General features: G+C 34.3%; 1 protein-coding gene and 1 long non-coding RNA gene across 3 annotated transcripts in view; one reads left to right on the forward strand and one right to left on the reverse strand.

Annotated features, from left to right (window-relative positions):
- The window catches only part of LOC121394097, a 205,559-nt gene that overhangs the window by 27,757 nt on the left and 165,695 nt on the right, over window positions 1-12,107 (reverse strand). The gene's annotated exons all lie outside the window — the stretch shown is intronic.
- LOC108714329 (histone-arginine methyltransferase CARM1) overlaps window positions 1-12,107 on the forward strand; it is a 45,080-nt gene that overhangs the window by 24,722 nt on the left and 8,251 nt on the right. The window contains exons 4-9 of the mRNA XM_018258451.2: window positions 1,727-1,831; window positions 5,831-5,941; window positions 6,837-7,014; window positions 7,792-7,882; window positions 9,925-10,006; window positions 11,457-11,542. Coding sequence (XP_018113940.1) covers window positions 1,727-1,831; window positions 5,831-5,941; window positions 6,837-7,014; window positions 7,792-7,882; window positions 9,925-10,006; window positions 11,457-11,542 — 653 coding nt within the window. The remainder of the gene's footprint in view (window positions 1-1,726; window positions 1,832-5,830; window positions 5,942-6,836; window positions 7,015-7,791; window positions 7,883-9,924; window positions 10,007-11,456; window positions 11,543-12,107) is intronic.

The following is a 12,107-nucleotide window of genomic DNA, read 5'->3' on the forward strand; positions in this document are numbered from 1 at the left end:
CATAATTGCACTCTCCGCACTAGCATTGCTGCCTCCCCCCCCCCCCCAGAAAGATAAGCGGGCAGGGGGCTTCAGGTGGCTCTTTCCTAAGAAACGGTACTAGCCACAAAACACAGAAAATACAGTCAATATATAAAGTGCACACCTTGTGATTTTTTTTAGAATAAACAGTCCCTTGCCTGGGAAAATACACCCATAAAATGCTAGTAAAAATACTTGTGCCTACCACAAATTTGATTATAATCAATGTTGGTCAACTAACACCTTAGTTGGCTATAACTGCAGAACAAGACTAATGGACTAATGCATCAACCCTTAATGATATTTACCACTATTAGGATTACAATTTTAGTGAATTTGGGACTGAAGCTAAGGGGCAATTCATTTATTTATAAGTACAAATCCAGACTTTAACCCTGTGCACAAAAACCTGGAGCAAAAAGTCAAATCGACACTGAAGCCTAATAGTAAGTGCAAATCCAAACAGCCCCAATCTACCATCACACTAGAACCTTTCCTGCCCTGTCAAACTCTTTACCTTTCCTGTCAAACTCTGAAGGCCTGCGCATTATAAATAGTTAATCAAGCTCTAATCTTCCAGCATGCCATAATGTTCAAGCCTATTGGCTGTGTACCACAGAAAATCACAATTCTCAGTATTGTGCCACACAACTCACCTAATACCTTTATTACAACACATCTCACATGCTCTCTGGAGTTACTTTTTATTAGGTGTGGTAGGAATGCTTTCCTACCATTCTGGCAACATTATCGTTACCAGGCATCACTTGGAACAGCTGGCATCTGTAATGGGGCAACTGGGAGCCCGGCACTGCTGTCCTGTGAATAGTTGTCAATTACTGTTTATTTTGCACCACGACTTTTGTAAAATTGGTGGTATACTGTAGTGACAAGGAAGGACAGTTTTTTATTTATACCATTCAAATAAGTACCTTCATACATATCTTCACTTCTGTGATTTACCATTCAACACTGCCCTGGGAAAGCCTTTTAGGTTATGTTCACCTGTAACACAGCATGGGGTGTCCTAAGATTTTGTGGCAGATTTATTAAGGATGGAATAGTAAATTCAATTTTTCGAAAACATTTTTGGTCAAAACTCTCAAATTAGAAGTGTGAATTATACAAACTCAAATTTCGAGATTTATCAAACCTATACCCTGGGGATAATCGAATTCGATTATTCGCCACCTTAAACCAGCCAAGTTCATGTATAAGTCAATGTGAGAGGTCCAGTGACCTATTTGAAGATGTTATTAGCCTTCCTGACATTCAAGTTTTTTTTAGTCAAATTCGATTCGAGTTTTCAGGTCGGTAATATTTGTTTTAGTTTTAGATGTTTGATTTCTATTAAATAACCTCCCAATCGAATTTCGAGTTTATTCGAATTTATTAAAAAAAACTCACATGGATTTTAAATTCTGTCTTTGATAAATGGGCATCCTTATGTCTCTGAAAAGGGATTATCTATGTGTAAGATTAGAACCTTTCCCTAGACCCCTTATACCTTTGCCAAAGTCAGTGAGATCAAGGAACAGCCTGGTGGATCTAAATATCCAGTCTTGCTCTAGGATAGTTCATAAATATTATTTCCCATGGAGGAGAAAAGACTCCATGCAAGCTTTCATTGCATACATACATACGCAGATAACTGTTTAATGCATCATAATGTTATTTATTGCACCATATCTTTTCTTTTTAACAGTTTTATGGCTGTTTATCTCAACAACAGAATATGCTACAGGACTACGTAAGGACCACAACATATCACAGAGCTATATTACAAAACCATGTTGATTTCAATAACAAGGTAAGAGGTTATTAGTTGTAGGCACAACAAGGATATCTGATTTGCTACATGAGGACAAGTCTACAAAGTTAACAGCTGGCTTTTTTTGGTTATTGAACATGACACAAAATGGTATTTATCGCACATGAAAACTGTGTGGTTTGGAATAATAAAGCCCTTTCCTTATTTTTGTGGCAATGTGATAAAAGTTTGCTACAAATGCAACAAAGGCAAGATAAAGTTGATGATGGATAACTCGGAATCGGAAAAGAGTTGTCTTTAGAAGTTATATTCTCTATTGGAGTAGAATATAACTGAAAACTGACTCACACTTACCCCCATATGTAACATAAGGTACTAAGATTGCACAGGAGCAGTAACCCATAACAACCAACAACATGTTTGCTTTTAAACAAGTGACCAGGAAATGCTACCTGCTGATTGGTTGCTATAGATTATTGCTCCTGGGCAAACTAAGTGCCTTTTATTACATAACCCCCTTAGACAATTGTTCATAGGGAACATTACAAGGAGCTGCCATCATTGTAACTACCAGAATATTAATAAGAACATATATCTTACAGACCACCAATATTTTTAAAAAGCATATAGAAATGATTGATAACTGCTGTACATGTACCTAAAGGGTAGGTGATAGCAACCATTACCAATATGTTGGTATGTTGGTTTGTCAAAAATTGTGAGCTCACAAACCTGTTGGTCTAATGGGACTTCATAAAAATGTGATTGGTGACTGAAAAAGGACTTTTTGAAGTCTTCCTAAATCCTCAAAATCTACAATAAACTGATTATAATTGCCAAAAGCCACACCAAAAGGCAGATTTATTAAAATCTGAATTAGCATTTTTGCTGAGATTCAAGAAAATTGCTGGAAAAAAACACATGAAATGTATCTGAGTTTTTCTACATCGAATTATCAAGACAATCTTGAAATTTTAGAGACTAGAACATTTTAAAAACAATTTTAAAATAATGTGATTTTCTTGGCAATCAGGTATTTTTGTAAATATGCCAGCAGTCAAGAAAAAAATAACAACTGTTTAAAAACAGTTTATTAAATTTTTTCTTTTGAAAACAAGTTTTAGAAGGAACACATATTAGAAAATTAGTTAATCAAATTTTCAATTTTATTTTAATTTGAAAAAACTTGGTAACTTCGATGAGAAAGAGATTCAAAAATCAAATTTCAAAAACTTGTCAAAAATGTTGCCAAATTTCAAATCAATCTTGAAAGCACCAATTGAAAAATAGATTCAATTTTGCTAATACAACTCCAATTAACTATGGGGTGCCGTTTGTCCCAAATACATTCTGTATATAAAACTATCCCTAATACACAGAATGAATGTCTCTCATGTTATATAAGTATTTGTGACCATACACAGAGAAAAAAAATATACAAAAGACTTATTTCTATTAAAGAATGAAAACAAAATCTGGTTAGTGCACAAAAGGATGTCATTATATCACAAACTCCATTCTGTACAGTTTAACAAGCAATCTGTCTCACAAATGTATAACCTCCATGTAACAGACACACTTATGTGCAAAGTTACTTACAGAATGAATTATGTAAAAACAAAGTTGGACATAATATATAATAGTGTAACTAACTAGTGCTTGTCAAGCTAGATTTGACTGACAAAATAGATATCTGTGACAGAAAGCAAGATTTTATAGTACAGGATTCATTCTTTGCACAAAATGACAGTTTTGTTTCACAAAACAGATAAAATAACCATTCTGTGAAGCAACACTGTCAGTCACATTCCTGAACCAATAAGAACAAAGCTTATTGCCATATACAAACAAGATGAGAAGTGGCCAGCTCTGCTCCACATGGCTAAGGCAAAGTATCTGACCTGCTATAGAGGGCGCCCTCTAATGTCCCCTGTGCTGCATAGTAATAAACATGAATAAACCTTTCCTAAAAGAGCTGCTGTTAAACACTACAGGTTCATAAATGGAAATTCTTACAAATGGATGAGAAATATAATGCTGCACTTATAATGATTGTAGAGAAAGAAAAGTATGCAAAACTTAGTTTATATAAGTTTTGTATATGACAGTTAGACTCCAATGTCTCCTGCTAGCTGTAATCTTGCACCAATTAGCTTGTAGTAGTCGCTTAATAATGTGCTTAGCTATAGTTCAACTACTACATAATAGCTTTAGCCAGAGACTTGGGACTGATCATGTGCATCACACATTGTGTATAGTATGATGTGTAGGTTATATGAGCAGCCACTCCTGAGTACTGTGTGTAAACAAAAGGCTTCAGGACTTCAACTTCACCTCCTTTAGTGAATTCGGGTCTTTTCGCCGCTTCGGGACTTCAGCTTCGTCTTTTCGGCACATTATTAAGAGACTACTACAAGCTAATTGGTGCAAGATTACAGCTAGGAGGAGACATTGGAGTCTAACTGTCATATACAAAACTTATAACTGACTCTGAGAGTCAGGCAAAGCAGCCAGACAAGCACAGTAACTTCTGGTACATGTAATACAACATGGCAGGTGGGTGTGGCCTGTCCCATAATTACTCTCAGCTTAGACAGGAAGAGGAATAGGAGTGAGTCATAAGATAATGGCAAAACAGCAGGAATGCCCTTAACCAAAATGGCCACACAAGCAGGTTACTACAATAAGAATAGCCATATCACCTAAAATGATCATATTTGTATAAGTTTTGCATACTTTTCTTTCTCTACAATCATTATAAGTGCAGCATTATATTTCTCATCCATTTGTAAGAATTTCCATTTATGAACCTGTAGTGTTTAACAGCAGCTCTTTTAGGAAAGGTTTATTCATTTTTATTACTATGCAGCACAGGGGACATTAGAGGGCGCCCTCTATAGCAGGTCAGATACTTTGCCTTAGCCATGTGGAGCAGAGCTGGCCACTTCTCATCTTGTTTGTATATGGCAATAAGCTTTGTTCTTGGTTCAGGAATGTGACTGACAGTGTTGCTTCACAGAATGGTTATTTTATCTGTTTTGTGAAACAAAACTGTCATTTTGTGCAAAGAATGAATCCTGTACTATAAAATCTTGCTTTCTGTCACAGATATCTATTTTGTCAGTCAAATCTAGCTTGACAAGCACTAGTTAGTTACACTATTATATATTATGTCCAACTTTGTTTTTACATAATTCATTCTGTAAGTAACTTTGCACATAAGTGTGTCTGTTACATGGAGGTTATACATTTGTGAGACAGATTGCTTGTTAAACTGTACAGAATGGAGTTTGTGATATAATGACATCCTTTTGTGCACTAACCAGATTTTGTTCTCATTCTTTAATAGAAATAAGTCTTTTGTATATTTTTTTTCTCTGTGTATGGTCACAAATACTTATATACCATGAGAGACATTCATTCTGTGTATTAGGGATAGTTTTGTATACAGAATGTATTTGGGACAAATGGCACCCCATAATTAACATGTACACAAATTCACCAGCTTTTAGATGCCAAATGTCCTGGTCCAGTAACCAACCACAGTCAGAAAGCCCATTTTACAGTTAAGTGTACTATAAGAAAGCAACTGATTTGCAAAAGAGAATCAAGAAGGGATGGAAATAAATGATATGGTGGTTTACGTTTGACAAGCAATGTAACAATAAAGATGGCAGGACAAGTGACTGCTGGATGCTCAAGATGTACAGAAGGACCAGTGGGAGCCCTGACGAAGGGTAAATTTAAATGTAAATCAGATCATTTAGTATTGCAGGCCCTAGAAAATATCTGTATTAAAAAATATTTTTTAATTTTTTTAATAACTTTTATTATGTCACTGTTATCTATAATAAGGATCAAATGAAACCCTATTCAGGAAAGATTCTTGAATCACAGCTATCATTCATGTGCACTTTCAATTATTCAATAATTTTCAAGATTTTATATCATTCAGATCTAAAGATTTATGTCTTTCTTTGCCTTTATCTTGTTTTATGAATTTTCAGTTTGGGCTTCCTATGTATTTCCTTACCCAAGGTTGTTCTAGATGTTGGCTGTGGTTCGGGAATCCTCTCATTCTTTGCTGTGCAAGCTGGTGCAAGGAAGGTTTATGCAGTGGAGGGAAGCGAGGTTGCAAAATATGCTGAGGTAGGAGTCATTTTTTTTAATCAATTCACATAAAAGAATATACTGACATGAAGCTTTTATCACAGGTTTGCACTTTAGCCTCACTGACTTGTTAGTAGAAATGATAAAAGCAAAATAATCAGGACAGTTATCCAAGAAGTGTCTTATCTAAAAGATCTTGAAATGAATGGTTTTTCAAAGGATGACTGCATAATACAGTAAATGAGGCTGCCTTATAAAAATGGGTCCTGCTACAGCACATCTGAAGCAATTTCCAACAGAATCATTCAGAGTTTATTTTCTTCTTTCAACAACATAAGTAAGCCATCTTTTATGTTATGCAGCGCAATCATCTACATCATTATATTTAATCTGCCAGGCATTCTGTATTCCAAGATAAAATGTTGTTATGTGCACACTATCTCTGAATAAATTCAGTAATATCTACAAATAGTTTGAGAATTAAAAAAATCTACTTTTTTCATGTTCGTGTTTAGAAATTCTGATGTGTTAAAAAAAACAAAACTGCGGATGAAATAAAAGGTGCTTCTATAACAAACAAAATTTATATATTTTTTTTTATTTCATTCTTTCATTTTTTTTAAATTTTGTTTACATTTAGGTGTTTTCATTAAATCAGCAGCATCCACCTCTAACTTACGGCTAAATGCCATTTGATAAAGAGCCGTAACAGGCTCGAAACATTGCTGCTGCTGTTGCCCTGCTGATGAGGATAAGGGCTTTTTAAAGAAAGTTTGGAGTGCTGCCAATTTCGGATTTTTAGTATTTCCAGGTTTTGAAGGACATTGGGGGAGGTGCACCCAACTTGTTAAAAGTAGAGAGAAGTTTGTGCTATCTGAATTTGTTTAGAATTAACTTGATAAATACGTTTTTCTTCCACTCTTGTTTTTTTTAGATGCTTGTTATTAGTAACAACCTTTCTGATAAAATCTCTGTTATATGTGGAAAAATTGAAGAAATAACTCTCCCTGAGTATGTTGACGTAATTATATCTGAGCCAATGGGATACATGCTATTTAATGAACGAATGTTGGAGAGTTACCTGCACTCCAAGAAGTGGCTGAAACCGAAAGGTAAGCAGATACACATCAAGCACTGAACAATAACTGAATACTGCTTTCAATACTTAAGTAAAACATTGAAATGATGCATTAAATGAGGACATTGTTCACAATGAAGGGTACAAGAAGGCTAGCCATTGTTTGCACTTTACTGATGCAAGCCAAGATTCAAAACCCTGGAAAAGCTTTGTGACATTCAAAAATACAGGTTTTATTATTCTTAATTCTTGGGACCTGGGGTATTCCAAATAAGGAATCTTTCCATAATTTGGACCACCATAGCTAAAAACAATTTCAACATTATATACAACCCAATAGGATTGTTTTGCCACCAATATGGATTAATGCAGTTTAGTTACCATCGAGTACAAGGTGCTGTTTTATTACGACAGACAAAAAGAATGATTTGCTTAAATTGAACTATGTGGGAAATGGTCTTTCCATAACTCTGAGCTTTCTGAATAATGGGCTTCCATATAAGGCATTCTATACTTCTATTACAGAATTATTTTATGATTTTATTTAGAAAATGTATTTACATGGGATGAAGTTATACTGTATAAATTGTAATATCTGCCTTAGTTCTCTCATGGTATATTGTTTTCCCATTCATGGTTTGTTGATCTTTCAGAGCTTCTTCCTTGATTTATCTTTCAATCTATAACACACATACTGTCAATGACTGTGGCCTAAGAGAATATTGGTGCTTGTAATATATTTTATATATTGTATTTTCATTGTAAGAAAGCTGTTGAGGTCTAAACCTTTGGTTTTCTTTTTGTCTTTCAGGCATGATGTTTCCTGCTTTTAGTGATATCCACCTGGCTCCTTTTTCAGATGAACAGTTATACACAGAACATTATTCAAGAGCAAACTTCTGGTAATCATTTTTTTCTACTATTTCTTCATTGAAAACTGGTTAAACTGAGCTTAAATGTGATTTTACTAAGTATATATGGACATAGAACTAGGACAAAGGTTATGTTGCCATTGATGGGACACATTATGATAGGACTAAGAAAATAAATGGTAATTAGTGATGGGCGAATCTGTGGTGTTTCGCTTCACCGGAAAATGTCCACATCTACCTAAAAATTTGCGAAACTGAAAATTTCGCAAACCACATTGAAGTCAATGAGCGTCAAAATAATTTTTACACACAACAATTTTAACGTGAGTGACAATTTTTATACGCACGACTATTTTCTCCAAATACATTAAAGTCAATTTTGAAGTGCAACAATTTTTATGCACATTACCGTTCTGATGTGCAACAATTTTTTATTTGACATTTATAATGACATTTATTTGCTGGCAGTGAAACATGTAAATTCACCGCAAATCCATGCCTGGTGAATTTATTCGCCCATTACTATTGTTATTTTAAGGGAGTTTTATGATTGGCCTGTTCCTTTCAATTTATTTGTTAATAATCAAATAGACCTAACATTGTCTATTTATGTTTGTGTTGTTGTGAAAACAAATAAATAAAACCCTTAAAAAAGAAGTAGGTCTAGAAATCAAAGCAGCAATATGTGTATATGATTATCCTGTTGCATTCTGATGGCTGATGATATATATTATGTATAGATGTATAGTGTCTTTTTTTTTTTTTTTCAATTCAATGTTGGGGTGGGTACAGAATGAAGAAGGGAGGGGGGTAAATTATACAATATTATAATAAACATCACAGTTTAATATTTGTATATTACACACCAAGACAAAAAAGATTTTACAATGGTACTTTTTTGTTACTCCAAAACAATATGATGTTATTTATCTTAGAAGCTTTTATAAATTGTAAAAACCAAACCTTATAAAAGCAAAACATTATAGGTTACAGGTTAGGAGTTGTTTTATATCACATTCTTATTTTTGGGTTGTTTAGTATAATCAGACCAAAGTCTCCAAATGTCTTTTGTACCGAAACTGTGGATTCTACGATCCACCTCTCTGTAAAGATTAAAAAACGTGAACACTTGAATGCATTGTGAAATGGATAACAAATGGCAGATATTCAATGGCAATAGTTTATTTATACTTGTAATTATATGTTAATGATAACTAGTAGAATCTACTGTGCAAAGTGCTCCTTTCTGTAAGTCAAAAAAAAAATCATTTTCTAAAGATTTTATTATCCTGACAATAAAAAATCATGTCTTGTTCTCTTGAAAAAATGTTTTTACTTTTTCTTTGCTGCTCAAAATTACTAACGTTATCGATCAAGGGAAATATCTGACTGCCATGTTGGACATTTGATAACGTCTGACTGAGATTTATTTTTTGTTTGCCGTTAACATAAATATAGTTTCTGAAATGTTAAACTTGACAAACGAATTCTGAGTGTTTTGTAGGGTCGGGTTGGCCCGGGTTTTGGATCTGGGCTTTTTGCAGCATCAGGATAAATGTGAGCTTTTTTTTTCCACAAAAAATATGAGTTTTTGCCCCAAAAAGCCCAACCAGAAAAAATTGAGGTTTAGCAAATAACCCCCTTAGCACTGCAAGAGTGGACTGAATGTCTTGTTCTCTAGCAGGCCTTGTGAAGCCAAGTTTGGCACTGTAGGTACAAGTATAGAATCTATTATTGAGTAATTTGGGTCTCCATACCTTAAGTCCACTAAAAAACTTTGAAGCATTAAATTAACCCAGTTTGATTTCTTTGCCTCTGATATGGATTTATGTAGCTTAGTAAGGATCAAGTACAAGGTGATGTTTTATTATTACTCAAAAAATAAAACAATTTTAAGAAATTTAACTTGTTGGCTTTTACTTAATTTAGAACTTTCTGGATATCGAGTTTGTGGATAACAGATCCCATACCATATCTTTTTGATGGCAAAACGTATAATAAATCTATGCTGGAATCTTTCCGTAATGTATGCAACTTGACATTAAACCTTTGTGTTGCCATGTTCTGTCTAGGTACCAGCAATGCTTTTATGGGGTGAATTTGGCAGGCTTGCGAAGTGCAGCAGTCGATGAATACTTCCGACAACCAATTATAGTACGTTTGCCCTTTTTGTGTAATATGGAATTATTAACTTCTGCTTTCAGTTATAAGGATATTAGGAGTCACAAAGGAATTTCATGATAAAGAATGATTTTCAGGCACAAAAATGTAGTCATAAAATGACTAATATAATTACAAAACACCAGAGCAATGCATAGCCTGTATATTATTTTCTGATTAACAGTGCTTAGTGATCTAATCAGTCAGTTGCTTAGTGATGTTATTTGTGGTGCGTGATTTGTGCTTTATTAAAAAATAATGTATTACCGTCTTAAAAATGGAGGAAATTTGAAGTTCCCCTTGAAGTTCCATGACCTATATAAATGCAGTTGCCCTATGGCCGCATTTCTTTATGTGGTTATGGAATGTTTTCATGGATTCTGATATTCTTTAATTTTGCAGTAGTGTGTACATTATTCAATATCCTTGATATCACAGTTATTAGGAACATTAAATGCATAAGTCCATAATATTTGCTTAAAATGTACAAGTAAATGTTCACTTACCTGTGAAATGTAATTCTAAAACATTAAAGCTTAATGTACCAGTAAAGCCCTGTATTTCATGTTCTTCACATCAATGGAAAGCATCACCAGAATACATAAATGTGCATTGTTTGGGTCAAAAAACAGTTGTCACAATCCAGGACAGATGGTTTCCATTCATGTCAATGACAAGTGATACAGAGGAGTACTGAGCATTTCTCTGCCATCTGAAATATGCAGGTGAGAAAATGCTATGTGTGCCATTACCCTAATGCATTTATTCTTCATCAATGCCAAATTCCCCAGTTATCTCTAGCAAACAAATATTTTGTTGAGTGTGATAGGATTTGCTGTCGTTCCACTTTGAGACTGATTAGACCTTTCTGATACATCTGGAGGACAAAGCACCTATGTATTAAAGTCGAAGGTTGAAGTTAAAAAAACTTCGAATTCACAAAGACCAATCGAATGGAGGTCGAAGTTTTTTTGGGGTCAAACGTACGATTGTACTTCAAAACGTACGATCGTACTTCGAAAGGTAACTTCGTCCTTCGATCTCCCAAACTCCCCCAATTGCCTCCATACAGGTTGTAGCAGGTCTCCCATAGGCTTAAACAGCACTTTGGCAGCTTTTAGGTGGCGAATGTTCAAAGTCAACATTTTAAAGAGACAGTACTTCAAAAAAATTTGACCTTCTTCAATGTTTTTTCAAATGCAAATCAAACTATTCACTAGTCTGAGTACACAAAAAATAGCTTGAAATTCGAAGTTTTCCACTTCGAAAATTCACCTCAACCTTTGATAAATCTGCCACTTATTTCAGCGCCAAAAGATGTTGTTTGTAGAGCAAAAGGAAAATAAGTTGAACACACTTACTTTATGGATGCATACATGAAAAAACACTTCAATATACATATGGCATTAGTGACCAGCTGAACATTTTTGACCTTTTTGCCTAGGACACTTTTGATATAAGAATCCTGATGGCCCGAACAGTAAAATATACTGTTAATTTTATTGATGGTAAAGAAGAAGATTTACACAGGTTAGTTCTGATATGCCTGTAATGAATTACTTAAAAATACTTACAAACCTAGATACCAGACTGAAGTTACTACCTCTTTAAACACATAGACCTATAATTACTATATTTTTATAATTTAGAGCTACATATTAATGATGTTAAATGATGCTTATCCATATAGAATACTTCTGGAATGTGTGCACTAATAATGTTAATGTTATATTATAATGGTAGCATTCGGAATAAAAATAAATACTGTCCTCACTTGGGAACAGATTTATTGTTGATCGGCTCAGCTCTGATTCACTAATCGGTTTTTTTGGATCTCTAACACTCTAAAGCAAACAATCAAATTAGACTGCTCCAAGGAATCAAATCTATTCTGATAAATTGGCACATTTAAAACAGCTAGAAAAAAGGCTTCAGCAGATGAGGAAATTGAAAGCACTTTCCTGACATTTTAATAAATCTGCCCCTACAGGTGGACATACTTGAGCATATCCAGCCACTTGGGCATGGCTACGCTTGCAATAAGTTATAAAATAAAAATATTAGCAATCGGAAAACAGCAGAGCGGATAAAATGA

Source organism: Xenopus laevis, chromosome 1L (assembly GCF_017654675.1).
Source record: "Xenopus laevis strain J_2021 chromosome 1L, Xenopus_laevis_v10.1, whole genome shotgun sequence".
Lineage (NCBI taxonomy): Eukaryota > Metazoa > Chordata > Amphibia > Anura > Pipidae > Xenopus > Xenopus laevis.